The following is a 25,287-nucleotide window of genomic DNA, read 5'->3' on the forward strand; positions in this document are numbered from 1 at the left end:
GCTGCCACCTGGTTTATCTTTGGCATGGGTTCAGGGGTCCATGCCGGGTTTGCTACAGTTTTAATACAGCTTTATAAATACACTCCCATGTAAAAAAATAAATTTCACTTATGCAGCACTGTATTACTATTTTTCTTATATATAAACACTTAAATTTGAAACTTACACCATTATTGGACATATAACTTTGAACTACAATTCTGCATTTGTGCTCTTTAACGACATGAAAATATATAGTACAATATGCTTCTCATAAATATATAATGTATTCCTATGTAACCTTAAGAAAATAGTATCTGTTTTGTTCATACAAAAGTCAGTTCACTAAATTATCCTCTTCCTTGTGTAATTTATAATTTGGGATTTCTGGGATCATTATAGCATTAACTTTACATTAATGTTGTATTAGTGTACATGCCTGGACTTTTTATTAGAAAATTATTGCAAAAGATAATCACAACAATAGTATAATTATAAGAATTAGGCATTTAAGTTCAGAAAACTTGCTCTTCCTGCATTAGGAAACAAGTATAGAATATGAGAGTGCAATACCCAAAATATGGGCTCATATGAGCCCATCTGGCATGTTCCCTTCTTCCATCCAACACTAAGCCTCAATACTACCAATGACACATGGTAATATCTTGGGGATCTCCCTAGCAATGGTCTTAGTTATCTTATTCTGTCACATGATAAAAACAGAGAAAGAGCAAGTATCAAGTAGGAAAGGAAACAGATGATAATTCACACAATTTTGTTACTACACCCTTAGAGGTGAAACTAAAGGTGGAGGCATTGCCCAATTCAAATAGGGCAATAGAAGTGCTAGTTTTCCTTTTTAAATACAGACACACTTAAGGTGTGCTGGGTTTTTTAGTTTTTAGACAATTTTGGAGCCTCGTTGCCTTGGGAAACACTGCACTGAAGGTGCCCTCTGCTAGTGAGGTGCAAAAGGCTAAGAAATGGCTCTGGAGTCTACCAGTTATGTTGAGGAGTAACAGAGATAAGGCATTGAGGGTATTGACGCTAAATGTAGATGGGATGACTGGTGAGAGTAAAAGGAGAGAGCTTGTGGAGAAGTTTAAAAGTTATAGCTTGGATGTGCCAGGGATTGGGGAAACCCATATCCTTAGGCAGGGTGTGTGGATTGAAAATCGAAATGAATGCAAGTCATGGGAAGGCCTTGGTAGGAGGAGTGGTATGAACAGGAATGAATGAAAATTAACAGGAAAGATGGATATGCAATTCTGCATTCATCCACATCTTTCAAGTCTGCTACCTCTTCCTCTCACTCAATCTACATCTCATCTTAACACAGCTTCCTCAATACTCAGACTTGGACAGGATATCTCATTGGGGTAGACAAAGACTTGTTCAGTTTAATGCCTCCAAGGCCCAATTTCTACCTATCTCTCTATCAAAAACTCCACACAACTCTCATCTCTCATCTAATGGTTCTGTAATTCCACCTCTTGACTCAATGAACGTACTTGGTATTACTGTAACACCTCCACTCTTTCTTGGAAACCCCACATTACAGGAATAGCAAAGTCTGCCTCTTAAGAAACTGGGTTTCCTGTTTAGATGTTGAAATCTTTTCTGAACAATTGCTCCATTTGTACAAGGGACTGATTCGTCCTTCTTTGGAGTACTGCTCTCGTGTTTGGGAAGGTTCTAGCTCTATATGCTTATGTGACAGAGTTGAGTCAAATGCAATCCAACTCCCAAACTTGAGCCCCTTACCCTAAGCCACAATGTTGGGTTCACTTTCCCACTTCTTGAGGTATTACTTTGATTTTTGCTCATAAAAGCTGATGCCTGTGTGCCCCTACCACCAGCTAGACCATGCAATACTCGGCAAGCTACTGCGTCACATGATTATTGTGTGGCAATCAGCAACTCAAGGGTGGGCCATTTTGACAACTGATTCTTTCCCTACACACCAGCTTTATAACTCTCTAACTTTTCATGTTTTTCCCAATAACTATGACTTGCCACACTTTTCAAAAGACAGATCTTTCACTTCCTCCAAAATCCATGAATACTTTCCCTTGCCTTTTCTTTTTCCATTTCATAATTCTGTCTACATTTCATTTAAGGCCCAGAATTGATGTGGACCTCTGTCTGTTACTGGAACCTTCAACATATAAAAAGAAAAACAATGGGAAGATTGTAAGAATGAAGTATAAATGGGTATGTATATATGCACTTGTGAATATGAAGAAAATGCATAATAAGGATGAAATGTGTTTCAGGAGAAATCTGAATGACTGTATAAACAGTTTTGAGAATGAGAACATTATGGTTGTAATGGGTGATATGAATGAAAGAGTGGGATTGTTTATAAATGAGGAGCGCTAGGAGTACATGACAACTGAAGCAATCTTGTGGATGTTTGTATTGAGAGGGGTTTATCCTTGCACACATCTTTTTTCAGCACGAGGTGATCCACAGATATACATGAATGAGGAATGCTGATGGGGAGGAGCAAAAGGCTTTGACTGACTATGTGGCAGTGGATGAAATATGGAGAAAGGCTGTGCTTGATGCTAGAGTCATGAGAGGATTCTTAGGAGACTGTGACCATTTTGCAGATCTTGTGTGGATGAAGATGAGGAAGAGGTGGAGGTATGGTGTAAGGAAGAATGGACAGGTACAAGTGTTGGCAAGTGAGAAGATGAATCAGGAAAAATGCAGTATGAAAGGACGATAACTGAAATCTTAGATGAAATACATGAAATACAGTGAATGTAGGGATGCAGTCATGTGTGAATGAGGAGTTTAAAATGTTTAGAGAAATATCATTAAAAGTTGTAGAATTAGTAGTTGGATACAAGGTCATGAGACTAAGAATAAAAAGAGCAATGCATGGTGGGCAGAAGAGATTAGAAATAAATGCGGAAGAGAATAAAAAGGCATATGTTAGATTGCTTATCAGGAATGTATCAGTGGAAGTTCAGTAAAGGAGGAAAGACTATTAAATATGTAAGTGGAATGTTAAGAAGCTGATGGAGTAAAGCAAAGAAAGAGTAAATGAAAATTATGAAAGAAAGTTATGTGAAAAGTTTTGGAATGATAAGAACTATACCAGAAGGTGAGAAAGGAAAGAGGTAGCTGTAATAGTGGAGATGGTGAAGTGAGAAGTAAGGAAGTGGAGTTGCTGAATCAAAAGGAGGAAGTGAAAGGAAGATGGAAAGAATATTTTGAAGAACTGTTACATGCATGGGTATGGAGGAGAGAAGGAAAAGGATACAAATACAAGAGCCAGTAGCAAAAAGGGTGGTAAAAGAAGGGCAATAATGAGGCTGAAGGTAGGAAAGGCATCTAGAATGGATGGGATTATGGCTGAAACACTGAAGTATGGAGGAGAAAGAGTGATAGAGTGGATACATGTAATATAGATTGGGCAAAAGCTATTATTGTTCCTCTATTTAAAGGACAAGATGCTAAGAATGTACGTAACAATTATAGGGGAATGGGACTGATAAATATACCAGGAAAAGCGTATGCAAGAATGTTAACTGATAGAGTGATGGAAGTGACAATGCAGAATAAGTGAAGAGCAAGGGTGCTTTAGGAAAGGTAGATGTGTGGATCAGATTTTTGTAGTTAAGACAACCATTGAAAAGTAGTTAGCTAAAGGTAAGAAGCTATATGCAGCATTTATGGCTTTGGAAAAAATGTATGGCAGAGTCAAGTGGAATGCTTTATGAGATGTGTTATGGATATAAGGTGTAGGGGACAAATGTTGCATGGTGTGAAAACCTTCTATAGAGGAGCAAATACATGTGTAAGAGTGGATGGAGACTTAAGCAAAAGCTTTGGGATACTTGTAGGTGTGAGGAAGGCTGTGTGATGTCACCACAGCTTTTTAATATGTATATGGGTGAAGTGATACGTGATATAAAAGCAAAAATTGGGAAAAGGGGTACAGAGATGGAGTGTGATGTGACAGTGAGATATGGTGGTTAGTGGCCAGCCTGTGTGTGGATGATACTTTGTTGTTTGCCTAGAGTGAAGAGGAGTTGCAGAAGGTTGTAACTATGTTTTATGATATGTGTACAGGTAGGGGATTGGCTGTAAATGCAAGTAAAAGTAAAGTAATGGTGTTTGAAAGGAAACAGAGTAAAAGTATAGATTTTGCACAACCATATAGAGTGAAAGAAAAAAGTGTACTAAATAGGAAGAAGTGTGAGAATTTAAGTATTTAGGAGCTGTCTTAGGTAACTTTGGTGATATGGAAGGAGATGTAAGGGAGAGACAGCAGTACAGGTTAAAAGAGTCATTGGTTCCTTTATAGAATAATGAAGGGTTGAGGTTAAGTATGGAAGTGAAGAGAGGATTAAAGGACAGCATAGCCCTCTTAACCCTGACCTATGTAGCTGAAACATTAGCATGGAATGAGGCACATAGGTCAAGAATCCAGGCTGTGGAAATGAGTTATTTGAGAAGAGCATGTGGTGTGACTAGATGTAACTAGAGGAATGAAAGGGTGTGTGAGAGGTATGGTATGGCAGGGAATACAAAGGGAATGAATTGTTAAGTGGTAGAATGGGTGAAACATAATACTTTGAGGTGGTTTGGGCATGTGGAAAGAATGCAAGACTGGGTGTTTACAAGAAAAGTGTATGAATAAGAGTACAATTAAAGGGGTTGGTGTGAGAGGAAGACCATTTGTGACATGGGGAAGTAGAGTGAAAGAATACTCGAGAGTGAGAAACGGTGAAAGAATTCATGGAATGGTGTACGATGGGGAGGCATATAAGGGCAGGGATAAGCTATGGCCAACCCCTTGATGGGAGTTACCAGAGGAAATGGACATCAGAAATCAAGACATATATATAGATGATGCAGTTTTTCTTGAATTTCAAAATCCTTTTCCTTCTGTTGCAGAAATTGCCATGTGAGCACAGATTATGAAAGTATGGGCACATGAAGGAGAGGGTATCGCCTTTACTTACTTTCTTGATGTATTTGTGATGATTTTAAATGCTTTGATGTTGGCCTCATTGAGTATCTCTAATTTGATCTCCCAGATCATGAGACAAAGGTATGGGACAGTTTCTAGACACCTTTGTATCTTCTGTCTTCCACCTGTTGTAAATTATAAGCAATGATGTTCGCAACTGGTCATGATGACAGCTCTGTACTGTCTTTATAAGCACTGTTATGCTCCATGTACATAATGGTTTGTCAAAGTACATAAAAATGAGAAGTCCTCTACATATTTTGCCTGCACAAGGTTACACCACTATTGAAGTAAAAAGTCTCCTTTGGCACAGTCTCATTAAAGAACTTCAAAGGAGTCTGTCAATACCCTGCTACTGTAAGTAGCACAACCTTGGGCTGCAGAAGCCTTTGGAAAGGAGGTCCATGGTAACATGAGAAACCTTTCTCAGAAAGTGGTTATGGCACAATTATAAATAAATGGTCTCCAGTATACTGGTGAATTTCATCCAAATAAACTTATGTATATTGACTGGACATCATTATCGGAGAACATTTTCTGCTTTCTAGCCTGGAATGGTGATATCTTTGTTTTATTTCTGTCAGAGAACTTAGAATTACAACATCTTCCAACATGTCGGAGTACTTATTAGTGGAACATAGAGGAGATTCTTTCAGCACTTAGCATAGATCTCTACTACATAGTAACCTAATAGCAGAACAATGAACTTTACAGAAGTGATTGCCCAAGAGGATGGAGTATAAATTATCAGACTTGAAGGAATGGATACTGTTTTGAGGGACAATGATGGGTGAGAGACATCTGCCTAAGGCCTTTAAGTGAAAAATTATTTTGTATTTCCAATGATGGAGTGGTTTAGGTCTAGGGCAAAAACCTGTCAGACATTCGTAACTGGAAGTCATTTATGGTAGTGTCGAGCTTGAAGGCCTGATTCACTTTGTGTGGTAAAGCATTTTGATATTCCCTCTAGAGGACAGTTTGTTGATATTGTGAAGAAACTTTAACAACGAAGAGCCCAAGATTCTGCCCTTAGACCCATCAGGTAAAACATGTGGGCAGAATTGGGAACCAGGGTTGGCTTCTTTACAATATCATGGTCATTGAAGTCTAACAATGATCCAGTTTCTGAGTAAATTTTTATCAGTCTGATTCTGTTGGTTCCAATCTTTCTCTACACAGGCTCTTCCACATACCAGGCCATCTGCCATTGGTGAGATGTGCTCAGTACTGGTGACGTGTACACCAGGAGAGGAGTACTGGTGAGATGTGCTCAGTACTGGTGATGTGGTGACGCGTACACCAGGAGAGGAGTACTGGTGAGATGTGCTCAGTACTGGTGACGTGGTGATGTGTGCACCAGGAGAGGAGTCCTGGTGAGATATGCACAGTAGTTGAGATGTACACCACAAGAGGAGTAGTGGTGAGATGTGAACAGTACTGGTGCGATGTACACAAGAGGAGTACAGGTAAGATGTGAAGACTACAGGTGAAATGTCCACTACAAGAGGAGTACAGGTGAGATCTGAATAGTACTGGTGAGATGTACACCATGAGAGAAGTACAGGTGAGATGTGAATAGTACTGGTGATATGTACACTATGGAAGGAGTACAGGTGAGATGTACGTTCTACTGGTGAGGTTTCCACTAAAAGTGGAGTACTGATCCTGGTGGGAAATAGGTCTAACTGAAGCATTCCAGTTGTGGCATCCCAAGAATGGATTATTATTGAAGATACCGGAACTGTTCACTTGTATAGACATGAAAATTTTACATGAATCATCTACTGTTGTGTAAATTGAAAGTAAGGTTGGGAAGAGTAGTTGTGTATGGCAAGTTACGTGATGCACTAATCTCTTATAGATGCAGGCGATGTAAGGGTCATGACAGATGTTTGTCGAATATACACAATGAAACTGAGTAAATGCAAAGTCAAAAAGATGGGAATGCATAAAAGAAAGCCCCAGAACAATTATTAACTAACATGATATAATGCACAGGAATCTGTATGTGAGAGAGATGTGGAAAAGTCAACACTGAGACAGAGTCCTATTTTGCTGGATGGCAAAATTTAGAAATGCATTTAAGTACATGAATAAGAAAATGGTGGGTACATCATAGACAATGTGTAAATTATAAAAATCTAAAACTAGAATATCTTTCTCAAGTACATTCACTGCACTTATAAAATCTCAGAGATCTGATTGATAAGGTCCATAATTAAAGATGGTAAAGGAATTAAAAGAGCTGAACTACAATGAGTGGCTACGGACCACAAATTTGCCCACTATAGAAGAGAAATGAGCAAGGGAGTGTTTCTAAATCAGTCTGATGAGGTTAATAAAAATAATTCTTTATGAGAAAGCAACCAGAAGTCATAACAGGAAGCTTGTTAAGAAAGGATACGAAAAAGTACATTTTTAGTATCAGGGTAATGGATGACTGAAATAAATATTGTAAATGCTGGTAGTATACAAAAAGTAAAAAAGCAGTTTGATGGTAGAGAAAAATCAAGGAATAGGGCTCCATGAGTGTAGAACCGCTTTCCTGTACTGTATAAATGGGTGATTACGGAAAAAAAAGACCAACCAATGCGTGTATAATGTTAACGTAAGTGAGACAGACTGAGACCCTATTCCCATCTAACTGGACAGGAATAACCAAAGTGGTATACCAGGGAGAGTCCTATAGTATTACCACATGGCATGCACATTGTACAAGACTATCAATGGATAGTAAGATGATTTAACTTGCCTGTCCTCATCTGACTGCAGGAGCTGAGAAGGTGATGAATGCTAAGAAAGATAATTTAAAATCAAATCCTAATCTTTGTTACAATTGGTGCTTGCTGACAGTTATTTACTTTTGAGTTTTTGCATTACATACTTCCTCAGTTTTCATAACAATTTTACTCCTTTCAAGCAGTAAAACTGAGGTAATTACATATTTTGGGCTGCAACATGTGGTTTTAATGAACTGTAAACTAGAAACCCAGCACATCTAGTTAACACATACTTATGAATTTCTAACCATTAAAATAATTAGGTACCCTAACCTTTCACCTTTTCACATAATAGTCTACTTCTAGTGTTACATAATTGATGCAACATTATATTTTCACAATATTCTACATCTAGTGTTACATAATTGATGCAACATATTTTCAACTGACTTTATATTCTGAACTTTTAACATCTGGCATAGCTTCAGTAAAATGCAGTTACATTTAATATGCTAACTCAAGCTGATAAAATAAATACCAAGGATGAAAGAAAGTAACAATTTTACACACTAAATGAGATAAAATTCAAAATTCAGTTTTCACAACTACAATTTTCTCTCACAAAGAAAAAAAATCACAGAATTTCAATCACAGTTCCACTCTACATTATCCTGTCTTAATACTAAGCCCAGTGTCAAGCCCTAACATCTGCTTAGTAAGTTCATAAGTTGAGAATGACACTGCTACCATTGGGATTGCACGCATATAATTTATGCTCATTCCTCGATACAAACCCCGGCTGATACCATTCTCCTTGTAGATGAGACGTAATGTATCCACCATACCCATTCTAATGGAGAAAAGTGGTAAAATTCATTAATATCTAAAAAAAAAAAAAAAAAAAAAAAAAGCTTCAGAAACAAATATTTTGTAAGGAGTGAATTATGTTATATATATATAAGGCTGGTTTGGTCAGACTGCTCCAAAGCTGTTTACATGGAAAGACCAATCTTGTAAATGAAAAAAATGCTATCTTTATGTCCAAAGCCTGATTGCCAGCACTCCACTTCAAGGCTTAGCAAATAAATAGAAATGGCAGTCATTTTGCAACTTAAAACATGGCCCCATAACAAGCTTATTCCTGACTTTTATAAGCTCTCTATTTCTGACATATCTTAAGCTGAAAAGAAACATTAAAAGTGGGACAGGTGCATTTGACAATGTTCAATTCTATAGTTTACATTTGTTAACAGAAAAACAGATTTTGAGAATGGAGAAATATCTATGGCATGTGATGAACTGGAAAAACCACTTTCTTAACTTCTCACTGAGCAGTACCACTGGAAAATTCCAGATGAGTAACTTAAAAAGAATAGTTAGTTCAACTACCTATCAACTAGATTAAGGTTTCACAAATATGTAAAGTAACATTATTCACTCAAGCATAATATGATATAAACAAGACCTTAATCAAACTGAGATGCAGAAGCAAATCCATAAAACAGTGGGGCAGATGAAATGTTTAACTTGGTTGTCTTAGCCCAAACTATACTGGAGGACCAAAAAAAGCTGTTCATTAGTATGGCCTACCTCAGGCCCACTAATGCCAGCCATATCATTTGACATCAATATTGATCTACAAAGAAATGACTTACAAAAGGAGCTGAATGGTAATTTTCAGAGTGTATTCTCAGCTGAACATGGATTATTGCTAATACTATGAACATGGAATGGATAATTAATGGTCATAATTGTCAGAACATCCTTTCTTACTATAATATTTCCCATTACAATTATAATGAATGATGATAATAATTATAATAATAATTACAACAATAATATTAGTAGTAATAATATTCACAAATGTTTACTAAATTAACGGATGGAAATTGCCAAAAACACTTTACAGGTATAAAGACAATACAAACAGTGGGAGGGATGACAAAAATGGGAGTTTTACAGGCTTTACACAGACAGAAGTTTACTGATTCTTTACGATTTTCATAAAGGAATGGTCCACACAAACTCAGATGGTCTTAAGAAAAAATAAAATACTTTGGTATTTCCTATGAATAATTCATCCACTTAAACTATGCCTCTCATACCTGAACATCCACTCTTTCAGAAGCAAACATAAAACTGTATGCAACACAAAACAGATGACATGGAACAAATCACTTGTTGCTTAGCAACCAACTACAATCATCCAACATTTACAAAAGAAAAAACATTATTCCTGCCTCACATGCTCGGCACTCATTTCTTTCCAACTGCCATACACCCCTCAGCCGAGCCATTTCAGAAATGACCAACAAACTTCAAGCAAGCAGAAATAAAATGTTTGTCCCTGCCTCCACTCTAGCCACCTATACTCATAGATACCTCCTTTCCAATAAATACATTACGGTGTAATGACTCGAGACCACTAAACAACTGCCCTCATACTCATTCTTAAGCACCAGTCTGCCAGACATACACCCATACACTCCCCCAGACATGTACTCTTTCTTAAGCACCAGTCCACTGACAAACACCCATCTGTTCATACATCTGGGATTGCTCATCCACCACCTCTCTGCTCACACATCTGGGGTGGCTCATCCACCACCTCTATGCTCACACATCTGGGTGGCTCATCCTCCATCTCTCCACTCATACATCTGGGATGGCTCATCCTCTACCTCTCTGCTCACACATTTGAGATGGCTCATCCTCCACCTCTGCTCACACATTTGGGATGGCCCATACTCCACCTCTCTTCTCACACATATGGGATAACTCATACTCCACTACTCAACTATCTGGGATGGCACAACCTGTTGCTGTATATGAACTAGAATGGAATGAAAAGGCTTCCATATCATTATTTCTCTTGGCATCACCTTTCTTCAACCTTTCCTTACCATACGATGCCATTTTGGCACTCTCTCTCTTCTAAAGGTAGTAATTATTTTGACCTTTATTCTTGTGAGGTGTCAGCATGTGTCGTCACTCTCAAAGTTTGAGGTAGCATTAAGAAAAGAGGACTGAGCCATTGAGGGAATATCCTCACCTGGCCCCCTATTTCCAGCCCCCATTCCCTCCCCTTTTAGTCACATTCTACGACATGCAGGGAATACATGGGAAGTATATTATGTTATATGGTTGCAAGGCATGAGCTATAGATAGGATTGTACAGAGGAGGGTGAATGTGTTGGAAATTAAATGTTTCAGGACAATATGTAGTGTGAAGTGGTTTCATCGAGTAAGTAATGAAAGGGTGAGAAAGCTTTGGGTACATTCAAGGAGCAGAAAGCTTTGAGTACAGTTCAAGTAGCAAAAACCTTTGGATACAGTTCAAGTAGTAGATAGCTTTGGGTACAGTTGAAGAAGGAGAAAGCTTTGGATACAGTTCAATCAGCAATAAGTTTTGGATAAATATGGTGTGGAAATGACATCATATTTTGTGTAGATTAATGGGTACTTTAAGAGTCTGTTAATAAGAATTTAACACTGATTATGTCATTACCAGAAGTGATGAGTCCAGAAGGAACTATGATAAATGAAAAATTATGAATTCAAAAGTTAGTAGTAATGAAAGCTATGATACAGCTAACAATGAGGTGGTAAAAGATAAAGAATGACAGGTAAAAACCTTCATTATCACCTCAGTAAAATCAATGATGACCATATAGAACTGTGAAACCTCCAGATAGACTTAGTCTTTAAGTTGCTAAATTGTATTAATTCAATCCTATATGGAGTCATTAAGGAACTGCATTATTTCTTCATGCCATGTATTAATGTGTATATTAAGAAGGAAACTATGTATATTGTTATTGTTTTATGCAGAGCCACATACTTTTATGTGAAAGAATTGGATATCTTAGTTTGTCATTTGCGGATTCCATCTTCAAGAGAGGTGAATAATGTTTGAGTAGCCATGTTTGTTACACATGTTTACTACATACATACCTTTTGCTCATAAAAATACAGCAGACATGCAAGAAGAAAACTAAGAAAGATATGACAGGAAGAACTCTTTAATACCAGAGACCAAATACTAACTAAACACATGCAACTTACTGTCTGTATAAGTCAGGATCCAGTGCATGAAAAAATGAAAAACATTGTCATACAACATGAAGAGAAAGATTAAAATAACTAGATATTATAGTAAATACCTGATAAACTTATAATAATTACCTTGCTGACTAACATGAATAATAAGTATTACTCTGTCAATATCAACACAACCTAAAAGTTTGTAAACTCATAATTATATGATTTTCTTCAAACTAATTTCCATTATGTGTAATGAATATCAAACAAAGAATAATAGGTTCTGTTTTGTTCATGAAAGGGGCTGTGCCCATTGATTTTCATTTATCTTTTTCTTTACTATTGAAAAAGGAAAGTATTTAATTAAGATTCACAAACAGAGGTGGTTACATGGGTAGTGACAAGTCACCTAGTGTGGATGGTTACCTGGCTGGTGACAAGTCACCTAGTGTGGATGGTTACCTGGCTGGTGACAAGTCACCTAGTGTGGATGGTTACCTGGCTGGTGACAAGTCACCTAGTGTGGATGGTTACACAGCTGTACAAAGATCTAATGCCATATGTTGTACAGAGTGAGAGGCAGCTTGGCAACTCAAGCCGGGTCATAATACATGACTGGCAACCCTTATGGTACACTGTGAAAACTATTGCCTAACTTAAGACCAAGACCGATAAGGTCAAATGTTAGGGTTATCATCATCATCATCATCATCATACCAGAGATAAGAGCCGAGTGGACGCATGTATGTAAACAAACCATACTGCTTAAAAGACCTGTCCTTAAAAATTTTGAATTAGGACATATTAGACTGGAAGACTGTGGTGTTTCTGGACAAAAACTCTCATCTTTAGAATAGTTTGCACCTGATTAAGCTTTTTATGCATTTCCATGGTTATGAGGGTACTTACTGTTAATTAAGTGTTGTTCTCAGCAAAGTTGACCCCATCCCCCTAACATACACAGACCAGTGTAGTAGCACATCGCCACAAATAACCCCAGGATGATGATAACACTGAGGTAGTAGCACATCACCACACATAACCCCAGGATGATGATAACACTGAGGTAGTAGCAAACCACCACTGTACATGGATGCCGGACTGAGTGATAAGTAGTGCACGAGGCTACTTGTGAAGGCTACACGCTACTTAAATTTCTAATCCACTACTTGCTATTATTTGGGCTGCTTCATACTATATTTGGGCTAGTATGAACATGATTAGGCTACTTCCATAACAATACTTTTAGTCATAATAATAATAATAGTAATGATAATAATTTCATTGTACTTTAATAAATTTAATTGCTGTTTTCTGCATCAGCGAGATAGCACCAGGAAACAGACAAAGAATGGCCCATCCACTCATATACACACATTTATTTTTCTTTACACATATTTGCAATTTCCCTCACCAGCGAGGCAGTGTTAAGAACAGGGGACTGAGCCTTAGAGGAAATATATTCACTTGGCCCCCTTTTCTGTTCCTTCTTTTGGAAAATTGAAAACAAGAGGGGAGGATTTCTAGCCCCCCACTCCCTCTCCTTTTAGTTGCCTTCTATGACATGCAGGGAATAAATAGGGAGTATTCTTTCTCCCCTATTCCCAGGGATAAATACATTTTTTTTTCATGCATATTTGCCATTTCCTGCACAAGTGAGGTAGCATTAAGAACAGAGGACTGAGCCTTAGAGGGAATGTCCTCACTTGGCCCCTTCTCTGTTCCTTCTTTTGGAACATTAAAAACAAGATGGGTGGATTTCCAGCCCCCTGCTCCCTCTCCTTTTAGTCACCTTTTATGACACAGGGAATACATGGGAAGTATTCTTTCTCCCCTATCCGCTGCCGAAAACCGACATTCATTGGGAACCAATCACTTTCCTCTCTTCCTACTCATACACATGCCTTACATCCTTGAAAATAGCAGTGAAAAGTTTTTATCAAGGATGTAAGGCATGAGTATGAGTAAGAAGAGAGGAAAGCAATTGGTTCCCAGTGAATGCTGGTTTGCAGCAGGAGTGCATGATGTCTCTATGGTTGTTTAATTTGTTTATGGATCTCCATAAAGGTGAAGGAAGGTGAACGCAAGAGTTTTGGAGAGAGGGGCAAGTATGCAGTCTGTTGTGGATGAGAAGGCTTGGGAAATGAGTCAGTTGTTGTTCACTGATGATACAGCGCTAGTGGCTAATTCGGGTGAGAAACTGCAGAAACTGGTGACTGAGTGTGGTAAAGTGTGTGAAAGAAGAAAGCTGAGAGTAAATGTGAATAAGAGCAAGGTAATTAGGTTCAGTAGGGCTGAGGGACAAGTCAATTGGGAGGTAAGTTTGAATGGAGAAAAAACTGGAGGAAGTGAAGTGTTTTAGATATCTGGGAGTGGATTTGGCAGCAAATGGAACCATGGAAGTAGAAGTGAGTTACAGAGTGGGGGAGGGAACGGAAGTTCTGAGAACATTGACGAATGTGTGGAAGGCGAGAATGTTACCTCGGAGAGCAAAAATGGGTAAGTTTGAAGGAATAGTGGTTCCAACAATGTTACATGGTTGCGAGGCGTGGACTATAGATAGGGTTGTTCGGAGGAGGGTACATGAGTTGGAAATGAAATGTTTGAGGACAATATGTGGTGTGAGGTGGTTTGATCAAGTAAGTAATGAAAGGTTAAGAGAGATATGTGGTAATAAAAAGAGTGTGGTTGAGAGAGCAGAAGAGGGTGTTTTGAAATGGTTTGGGCACATGGAGAGAATGAGTGAGGAAAGATTGACAAAGAGGATATATGTGTCAAAGGTGGAGGGAACGAGGAGAAGTGGGAGAACAAATTTGAGGTGGAGAGATGGAGTGAAAAAGATTTTCAGTGATCGGGGCCTGAACATACAGGAGGGTGAAAGGCGTGCAAGGAATAGAAAGAATTGGAATGATTTGGTATACTGGGGTCGACGTGCTGTCAATGGATTGAACCAGGGCATGTGAAGCGTCTGGGGTAAACCATGGAAAGTTTTGTGGGGCCTGGATGTGGGAAGGGAGATGTGGTTTCGGTGTATTACACATGAAAGCTAGAGACTGAGTATGAATGAATGTGGCCTTTGTTGTCTTTTCCTAGGGCTACCTTGTGCACGTACAGGGGGGAAGGGTGTGCCATTTCATGTGTGGCACAGTGGCAACGGGAATAAATGAAGGCAGCAAGTATGAATATGTACATGTGCATATATGTATATGTCTGTGTATGTATATATATATGTACATGTTGAAATGTATAGGTATGTATATGTGCATATGTGGGCATGTATGTATATACATGTGTATGTGGGTGGATTGGGCCATTCTTTCATCTGTTTCCTTGCGCTACCTTGCTAACGTGGGAGACAGCGACAAAGTATAATAAAATAATAATAATAAAATATATATAGTTGTCATTCCAATTCACTCTATTCTTGCATGCCTTTCACCCTCCTTTATGTTCAGGCCCCAAATGCTCAAAATCTTTTCACTCCATCCTCCCACCTTCAATTTGGTCTCCCACTTCTCCTCGTTCCCCCCAGCTCTGACACATATTTCCTCTTTGTCAATCTTTCCTGACACATATCTCCTCTTTGTCAATCTTTCCTCTCATCCTCTCGATGTGACCAAAAATGGGTGTGTTTGAAGGAATAGTGGTTCCAACAATGTTATATGGTTGCGAGGCATGGGCTATGGATAGAGTTGTGAGGAGGAGGGTGGATGTGCTGGAAATGAGATGTTTGAGGACAATATGTGGTGTGAGGTGGTTTGATCGAGTAAGTAATAATAGGGTAAGAGAGATGTGTGGCAATAAAAAGAGTGTGGTTGAGAGAGGGTGTTTTGAAATGGTTTGGCCGAGAATGAGTGAGGAAAGATTGACCAAGAGGATATATGTGTCAGAGGTGGAGGGAATGAGGAGAAGTGGGAGACCAAATTGGAGGTGGAAAGATGGAGTGAAAAAGATTTTGAGTGATCGGGGCCTGAACATGCAGGAGAGTGAAAGGCGAGCAAGGAATATAGTGAATTGGAACGATGTGGTATACCGGGGTCGACGTGCTGTCAATGGATTGAACCAGGGCATGTGAAGCGTCTGGGGTAAACCATGTAAAGTTCTGTGGGGCTTGGATGTGGAAAGAGAGCTGTGGTTTCAGTGCATTATTAAATGACAGCATGAGACTAACTGTGAACGAAAGTGACCTTTGTTGTCTTTTCCTAGCGTTACCTCACGCACAATTGGTTGGAGGGCGTTATTATTTCATGTGTGGCAGGGTGGCGATGGGAATGAATATAGGCAGACAGTATGAATTATGTACATGTGTATATACGTATATGTCTGTGTGTGTATATATATATATATACATTGAGATGTATAGGTATGTATATTTGCATGTGTGGACGGGTATGTACGTACATGTGTATGTAGGTGGGTTGGACCATTCTTTCGTCTGTTTCCTTGTGCTGCCTCGCTAACGCGGGAGACAGCGACAGAGCAAAATAAATAAATGTAATATATCCCTGGGGATAGGGGAGAAACAATACTTCCCATGCATTCCTCACGTGTCGTAGAAGGTGACTAAAGGGGACGAGAGCAGGGGGCCAGAAACCCTCCCCTCCTTGTACTTTAACTTTCTAAAAGGGGAAACAGAAGAAGGTGTCACGCGGGGAGTGCTCATCCTCCTCGAAGGCTTAGATTGGGGTGTCTAAATGTGTGTGGATGTAACCAAAATGAGAAAAAAGGAGAGATAGGTAATATGTTTGAGGAAAGGAACCTGGATGTTTTGGCTCTGAGTGAAATGAAGCTCAAGGGTAAAGGGGAAGAGTGGTTTAGGAATGTCTTGGGATTACATAAAGTCAGGGGTTAGTGAGAGGACAAGAGCAAGGGAAGGAGTAGCACTACTCCTGAAACAGGAGTTGTGGGAGTATGTGATAGAGTGTAAGAAAGTAAATTCTAGATTGATATGGGTAAAACTGAAAGTTGATGGAGAGAGATGGGTGATTATTGGTGCATATGCACCTGGGCATGAGAAGAAAGATCATGAGAGGCAAGTGTTTTGCGAGCAGCTGAATGAGTGTGTTAGTGGTTTTGATGCACAAGACCGGGTTATAGTGATGGGTGATTTGAATGCAAAGGTGAGTAATGTGGCAGTTGAGGGAATAATTGGTATACATGGGGTGTTCAGTGTTGTAAATGGAAATGGTTAAGAGCTTGTAGATTTATGTGCTGAAAAAGGACTGGTGATTGGGAATAACTGGTTTAAAAAGCGAGATATACATAAGTATACGTATGTAAGTAGGAGAGATGGCCAGAGAGCGTTATTGGATTATGTGTTAATTGATAGGCGCGCAAAAGAGAGACTTTTGGATGTTAATGTGCTGAGAGGTGCAACTGGAGGAGTGTCTGATCATTATCTTGTGGAGGCAAAGGGGTTTTCAGAAAAGAAGAGAGAATGTTGAGGTGAAGAGAGTGGTGAGAGTAAGTGAGCTTGGGAAGAAGACTTGTGTGAGGAAGTACCAGGAGAGACTGAGTACAGAATGGAAAAAGGTGAGAACAAAGGAGGTAAGGGGAGAGGGGGAGGAATGGGATGTATTTAGGGAAGCAGTGATGGCTTGCGCAAAAGATGCTTGTGGCATGAGAAGCGTAGGAGGTGGGTTGATTAGAAAGGGTAGTGAGTGGTGGGATGAAGAAATAAGTTTATTAGTGAAAGAGAAGAGAGAGGCATTTGGACGATTCTTGCAGGGAAAAAATGCAAATGAGTGGGAGATGTATAAAAGAAAGAGGCAGCAGGTCAAGAGAAAGGTGCAAGAGGTGAAAAAGAGGGCAAATGAGACTTGGGGTGAGAGAGTATCATTAAATTTTAGGGAGAATAAAAAGAAGTTTTGGAAGGAGGTAAATAAAGTGTGTAAGACAAGGGAGCAAATGGGAACTTCAGTGAAGGGGGCTAATGGGGAGGTGATAACAAGTAGTGGTAATGTTAGAAGGAGATGGAGTGAGTATTTTGAAGGTCTGTTGAATGCGTTTGATGATAGAGTGGCTGATATAGGGTGTTTTGGTCGAGGTTGTGTGCAAAGTGAGAGGGTTAGGGAAAATGATTTGGTAAACAGAAAAGAGGTAGTAAAAGCTTTGCGGAAGATGAAAGCCGGCAAGGCAGCGGGTTTGGATGGTATTGCAGTGGAATTTATTAAAAAAGGGGGTGACTGTATTGTTGACTGGTTGGTAAGGTTATTAATGTATGTATGACTCATGGTGAGGTGCCTGAGGATTGGCGGAATGCTTGCATAGTGCCATTGTACAAAGGCAAAGGGGATAAGAGTGAGTGCTCAAATTACAGAGGAGGTATATAAGTTTGTTGAGTATTCCTGGTAAATTATATGGGAGGGTATTGATTGAGAGGGTGAAGGCATGTACAGAGCATCAGATTGGGGAAGAGCAGTGTGGTTTCAGAAATGGTAGAGGATGTGTGGATCAGGTGTTTGCTTTGAAGAATGTATGTGAGAAATACTTAGAAAAGCAAATGGATTTGTATGCAGCATTTATGAATCTGGTGAAAGCATATGATACAATTGATAGAGATGCTCTGTGGAAAGTATTAAGCATATATGGTGTGGGAGGCAAGTTGTTAGAAGCAGTGAAAAGTTTTTATTGAGGATGTAAGGCATGTGTACGTGTAGGAAGAGAGGCAAGTGATTGGTTCTCAGTGAGTGTAGGTTTGTGGCAGGGGTGTGTGATGTCTCCATGGTTGTTTAATTTGTTTATGGATGGGGTTATTAGGGAGATGAATGCAAGAGTTTTGGAAAGAGGGGCTTTTGGAAAGAGGGGCAAGAATGCAGTCTGTTGTGGATGAGAGATCTTGGGAAGTGAGTCAGTTGTTGTTCGCTGATGATACAGCGCTGGTGGCTGATTCGTGTGAGAAACTGCAGAAGCTGGTGACTGAGTTTGTTAAAGAGTGTGAAAGAAGAAAGCTGAGAGTAAATGTGAATAAGAGCAAGGTTATTAGGTACAGTAGGGTTGAGGGACAAGTCAGTTGGGAGGTAAGTTTGAATGGAGAAAAACTGGAGGAAGTGAAGTGTTTTAGATATCTCGTAGTGGATTTGGCAGCGGATGGAACCATGGAAGCGAAAGTGAATCATAGGGTGGGGGAGGGCGTGAAAGTTCTGGGAGCATTGGAGAATGTGTGGAAATCGAGAACATTATCTCGGAAAGCAAAAATGGGTATGTTTGAAGTTGTAGTGGTTCCAACAATGTTATATGGTTGCGAGGCGTGGGCTATGGATAGAGTTGTGCGGAGGAGGGTAGATGTGCTGGAAATGAGATGTCTGAGGACAAAATGTGGGGTGAGGTGGTTTGATCGAGTAAGTAATAATAGGGTAAGAGAGATGTGTGGTAACAAAAAGAGTGTGGTTGAGAGAGCAGATGAGGGTGTTACGAAATGGTTTGGTCACATGGAGAGAACGAGTGAGGAAAGATTGACCAAGAGGATATATGTGTCGGAGGTGGAGGGAATGAGGAGAAGTGGGAGACCAAATTGGAGGTGGAAAGATGGAGTGAAAAAGATTTTGTGTGATCGGGGCCTGAACATGCAGGAGGGTGAAAGGCGTGCAAGGAATAGAGTGAATTGGATCGATGTGGTATACCAGGGTTGACGTGCTGTCAGTGGATTGAATCAGGGCATGTGAAGCGTCTGGGGTAAACCATGGAAAGTTGTGTGAGGCCTGGATGTGGAAAGGTAGCTGTGGTTTCGGGCATTACTGCATGACAGCTAGAGACTGAGTGTGAACGAATGTGGTGTTTGTTGTCTTTTCCTAGCGCTACCTCGCACACACGAGGGGGGAGGTGGAGGGTATTCCATGTGTGGCGAGGTGGCGATGGGAATGAATAAAGGCAGACAGTGTGAATTGTGTGCATGTTTATATATGTATCTGTCTGTGTGTGTATATATATGTGTACATTGAGATGTATAGGTATGTATATTTGCATGTGTGGACGTGTATGTATATACATGTGTATGGGGGTGGGTTGGGCCATTTCTTTCGTCTGTTTCCTTGCGCTACCTCGCAAACGCGGGAGACAGCGACAAAGCAAAATTTAAAAATATATTATATTTATTTATATTATACTTTGTCGCTGTCTCCCGCGCTTGCGAGGTAGCGCAAGGAAACAGACGAAAGAAATGGCCCAACCCCCCCCCATACACATGCATATACACACGTCCACACACGCAAATACACATACCTACACAGCTTTCCATGGTTTACCCCAGATGCTTCACATGCCTTGATTCAATCCACTGACAGCACGTCAACCCCGGTATACCACGTCGCTCCAATTCACTCTATTCCTTGCCCTCCTTTCACCCTCCTGCATGTTCAGGCCCCGATCACACAAAATCTTTTTCACTCCATCTTTCCACCTCCAATTTGGTCTCCCTCTTCTCCTCGTTCCCTCCACCTCCGACACATATATCCTCTTGGTCAATCTTTCCTCACTCATTCTCTCCATGTGCCCAAACCACTTCAAAACACCCTCTTCTGCTCTCTCAATCACGCTCTTTTTATTTCCACACATCTCTCTTACCCTTACGTTACTCACTCGATCAAACCACCTCACACCACACATTGTCCTCAAACATCTCATTTCCAGCACATCCATCCTCCTGCGCACAACTCTATCCATAGCCCACGCCTCGCAACCATACAACATTGTTGGAACCACTATTCCTTCAAACATACCCATTTTTGCTTTCCGAGATAATGTTCTCGACTTCCACACATTCTTCAAGGCCCCCAGAATTTTCGCCCCCTCCCCCACCCTATGATCCACTTCCGCTTCCATGGTTCCATCCGCTGCCAGATCCACTCCCAGATATCTAAAACACTTCACTTCCTCCAGTTTTTCTCCATTCAAACTCACCTCCCAATTGACTTGACCCTCAAACCTACTGTACCTAATAACCTTGCTCTTATTCACATTTACTCTTAACTTTCTTCTTCCACACACTTTACCAAACTCAGTCACCAGCTTCTGCAGTTTCTCACATGAATCAGCCACCAGCGCTGTATCATCAGCAAACAACAACTGACTCACTTCCCAAGCTCTCTCATCCCCAACAGACTTCATACTTGCCCCTCTTTCCAAAACTCTTGCATTTACCTCCCTAACAACCCCATCCATAAACAAATTAAACAACCATGGAGACATCACACACCCCTGCCGCAAACCTACATTCACTGAAAACCAATCACCTTCCTCTCTTCCTACACGTACACATGCCTTACATCCTCGATAAAAACTTTTCACTGCTTCTAACAACTTTCCTCCCACACCATATATTCTTAATACCTTCCATATATATATATATATATATATATATATATATATATATATATATATATATATATATATCCCTGGGGATAGGGGATTAAGAATACTTCCCACCTATTCCCTGCGTGTCGTAGAAGGCGACTAAAAGGGGAGGGAGTGGGGGGCTGGAAATCCTCCCCTCTCGTTTTTTTTTTAATTTTCCAAAAGAAGGAACAGAGGGGGCCAGGTGAGGATATTCCGAAAAAGGCCCAGTCCCCTGTTCTTAACGCTATCTCGCTAATGCGGGAAATGGCGAATAGTTTGAAAAAAAAAAAAAATATATATATATATATATATATATATATATATATATATATATATATATTGTTGAATGAGTTAGATGATAGAGTGGCATATAAAGGGTGTTTTTGTCGAGGTGGTGTGCAAAGTGAAAGGGTCGGGGAGAATGGTTTGGTAAACAGAGAAGAGGTAGTGAAAGCTTTGCGAAAGATGAAAGCCAGCAAGGCAGATGGTTTGGATACTATTGCAGTGGAATTTATCAAAAAAGGGGGTGACTGAGTTGTTGACTGGTTGGTGAGAATATTCAATGTATGTATGGCGGAATGCATGCATAGTGCCAATGTTAAAAGGCAAAGGGGATAAAGGTGAGTGCTCAAATTACAAAGGTATAAGTTTGTTGATTATTTCTGGGAAATTATATGGGAGGGTATTGATTTAGAGGGTGAAGCCATGTACAGAGCATCAGATTGGGGAAGAGCAGTGTGGTTTCAGAAGTGGTAAAGGATGTGTGAATCAGATGTTTGCTTTGAAGAATGTATGTGAGAAATACTTAGGGAAACAAATGGATTTGTATGTAGCATTTATGGATCTGGAGAAGGCATATGATAGAGTTGATAGAGATGCTCTGCGGAAGGTATTGAGTGTATATGGTGAGGGACATAAGTTGATAGAAGCAGTGAAAAGTTTTTATCAAGGATGTAAGGCATGTGTACGAGTAGGAAGATAGGAAAGTGACAGGATCCCAGTGAATGTCGGTTTGTGGCAGGAGTGCGTGATGTCTCTATGGTTGTTTAATTTGTTTATGGATGAGGTTGTTAGGGAGGTGAATGCAAGAGTTTTAGAGAGAGGGGCAAGTCTGTTGTGGATGAGAGAGCTTGGGAAATGATTCAGTTGTTGTTCGCTGATCATACAGCGCTGGTGTACACATAAGACATAATAGTATCCAAACACATAAGACAGGCAGGCAGGAGGAGCATCATTCTAATTACTGTTTCTCAATTATAAAATGGAAGAAATACAAGTAAAAAAAGGGCTGTGTAAATCAAAAGTGAGTTAACATATTTCCTTGGGGGAATGTTGGAGGAAGAGTTTGGGGGTAAATGCACCATCAAAATTTTGTTTCGTATTATAATATAAAAGAAATGTATATAATCATATAGTATGAGTACATAAAATTGCAGATATATTTTGCACATCCTTGATGTAACATTGAAGTTACTGTGTAGATTCCATAGAGAAGTGGAGGAAAATGAGTGTGTATCACAGTAAGAGAAGTCACTACTTATGCTTATAAGGCAGAAACCTAATATTCAGCCATACAAATGTGATACTAATGTGCAACTCACACAAAGATTAGCATTACCATTACCACTCCCATATGACACCCCAAACAGACAGCTGTATATGACTCCTGTCATTTCAGGGTTAGAGAAAAGCTAATCATGCTAATGGAGTTTGAAGGAAAAACTGCTAGGGATGATGAGGAAATCTGCAAGGAGCTAAGTGATACATGCAAAAGTGTCTTTACAATGGAGAACACTAAAGCTCCAACACCAGTAAGACAGGATGAGGAAGAGCTCTTGAAAGGCAATGAAACTGGTAGAAAAGTCAAAGCTAGGCTTTTAAACCCCTTGACCCATACAAAGCTCATGATCCTGACGATGTCTGTACATGTACTGAAGGACTGTGCTCCAGATACACTTGATAAACAACTTGAAATATTGTTCCTTATGTCGCTAGACAAAGAAGTGGAAGAAGGCAAATTTTGTGCCCATTTTTGGGTGCACACTTGATTTCTGGGGCCTCCTCCCATTGGGCAAAAACAGCAAAATAAATCTTTTGTCATTTATGAAAAGGTGCACAGAAAATATAAAATCCAGTATTATTTTCATCTTTTGAATTAACATTTACAAATTCCTAGTTTAGGAAAAACATTATTTTTGAGATTGGCCAATCCTAAGTATATAAATGATTTCACAGCTTTTTTATATTAATATGATTGTGTGTATAAAAACCATTATGCTTTCTCATGAATTAAGATTTAAGCATCCCTAGTCTGAAAAAAAATTCATTTCCCTAATTAGCTATTCTTACTCTTGAAAAAAAATTCATTTCCCTGATTAGCAAATGTTATATATGGGTGGTGCAGGCACATGAAGAGTGTAGCAGTGGGTGCTACAGATATGATGCACAACCACCCACCGTGATCAATATCAAATTGAATTAATAAAGCCTCAGAGAAGCTCTAGTGAATCATCCTTTTTCTCAGGTTGCCAGCCAACAAAGCCTACAGTGCACAAAGAATTCATCAAGAAGCTAGAAAGCACGTTGCTTCGACTAGAACAACAGTTACTACTATGCTTGCCATGATTGAGGACGAGCACTAAAAGAGTTAAGAAAGGTGATTGTGAAACTCTACTTGCTGATAAATTAGTCTTCATAACAACTGTTGTCTGGAAAAACTGGAAAAGATGAGAGAGGAAATGGCTTTCTACTTGCAATTGAGAAACTACCTAATTAAAAGACAAGATAAATTCAGGGAAAGGTCACGCATTTCAAATCCCTTGAACTTCTAGAACGGTACACTGTTTAAGAGATGGATGCAGAAACTGTTTCTGAACTACCAGAAAGTCTTTGAAACCGTACCACCTAAAAGACTGGCTAAGAAACCAGATCTATGAACTGGAAGGTTACCTTCATGGATGAGAGCAAAGGACATAGGTTATAGGAACATTTTTCAAATTGGCTGGGCTTACCAGTGATATGACACAGAGCTCACTCTAGGTTCTCTACTGTACTTAGTGTATGGAAATGACTTGCCTGATGGACTGAACTCTTAATATTCTGAAGTAAGGCAGATCAGGAAAACTCCCAAAGTGGGTCAGATAGATGGCTCATGAAATTCAATCCAAGTTGATGCAAAGCAATAAGGATGTGACACAGTGAAAGAAGGCCTTAGTGCAATTATCATGTCATGGGAAATATGCTGCAAAAATCTGTATATGAAAGAAACCTATGAAGAGATGTGCCAAACCTGTCAAAAGAACTCCACATCATATTTAGAGTAGAACTAAAAGGGAAGTATACAAAACATAAAAGCAAACTCATAGGGGGTAAAGAGATCTTCAGCCATGTGGCTTCAAATCTAGAACAAAGCAAGTAATAGGTGTTTTTGTACTATAGTAATAATAAACCCTACCCTTGGAGCAGATATGATAGCAGATATTGTGGTTGGAGATTTAACAGTGCTGAGGAGAAGCAGCCTTGGACAGTTGGGTTTTAGAGAAGATCATAGAAAAGTAGACTGATGGAGAGGTTGGATTTGAAACCATGAATGGTGCAGAAATGAACAGAAAATGAACCAGATAAAAGAGCAATATCGGAAGAGATGGAGCAGTTCTTAGTCACTTAATGTCAATCAAAGGGGTTCTGAGGACCAGCCAGCCCTCCTTGAACAGAAGTTCCATCCAAATTTGGCACCAAAGAATCATGAAAACACCAATATCAACTAACCCAAACTTCCGAGTTTCTTCCGTCATCCAAGCTAGTTGCATTCTTCGCCGTGTGACATCGAAGGGATATGAGAAACTTTGTGCCACAGCTCCAGCGAGACCACCACATAGAAGTTTCGCAGGAACCAACAGCACAAGTCCACCTGTGTTTACACATAAACATAATACAACAAAAACAGATCATCTACATGATTACAACAAATCTATTCTCTTTTCAGTGTGCACTAAAAACAGCCACAGATGAGAAGAGTGAGTTTTGATGAATGAAAAACGTTTTTTCTCAAGACTGGTTTCCAGTGAACTTCTTGAGATTCTCAAAGTAACCTCTAACCCCCCTGCCTTTTAGTGAAGTTTATGCCTCTATCCCTCACTAACATCCTGCCTTCAGGTGAGGTTTATACCTCTTACAAACCATCAATTAGTAGTTGCCACCTACAACTCAGTCTAGGTGTACCTT

The 25,287-nt window shown here is 39.6% G+C and overlaps 1 protein-coding gene across 4 annotated transcripts in view; it reads right to left on the reverse strand.

The window, feature by feature from the left end:
• LOC139745953 (solute carrier family 25 member 16-like) overlaps window positions 1-25,287 on the reverse strand; it is a 115,612-nt gene continuing 90,325 nt past the window's right edge. For 2 of the 4 annotated variants that reach the window (XM_071656676.1, XM_071656675.1), the window contains 2 exons: window positions 24,832-24,973; window positions 1-8,539 (listed from right to left, as the gene is read on the reverse strand). In XM_071656676.1, the coding sequence (XP_071512777.1) occupies window positions 8,356-8,539; window positions 24,832-24,973 (326 nt within the window). In that variant the 3' untranslated portion in view covers window positions 1-8,355. The other 2 variants (XM_071656677.1, XM_071656678.1) reach the window with 2 other exon arrangements.

This window comes from Panulirus ornatus, chromosome 63, assembly GCF_036320965.1.
Source record: "Panulirus ornatus isolate Po-2019 chromosome 63, ASM3632096v1, whole genome shotgun sequence".
Taxonomy (NCBI): Eukaryota; Metazoa; Arthropoda; class Malacostraca; order Decapoda; family Palinuridae; genus Panulirus; species Panulirus ornatus.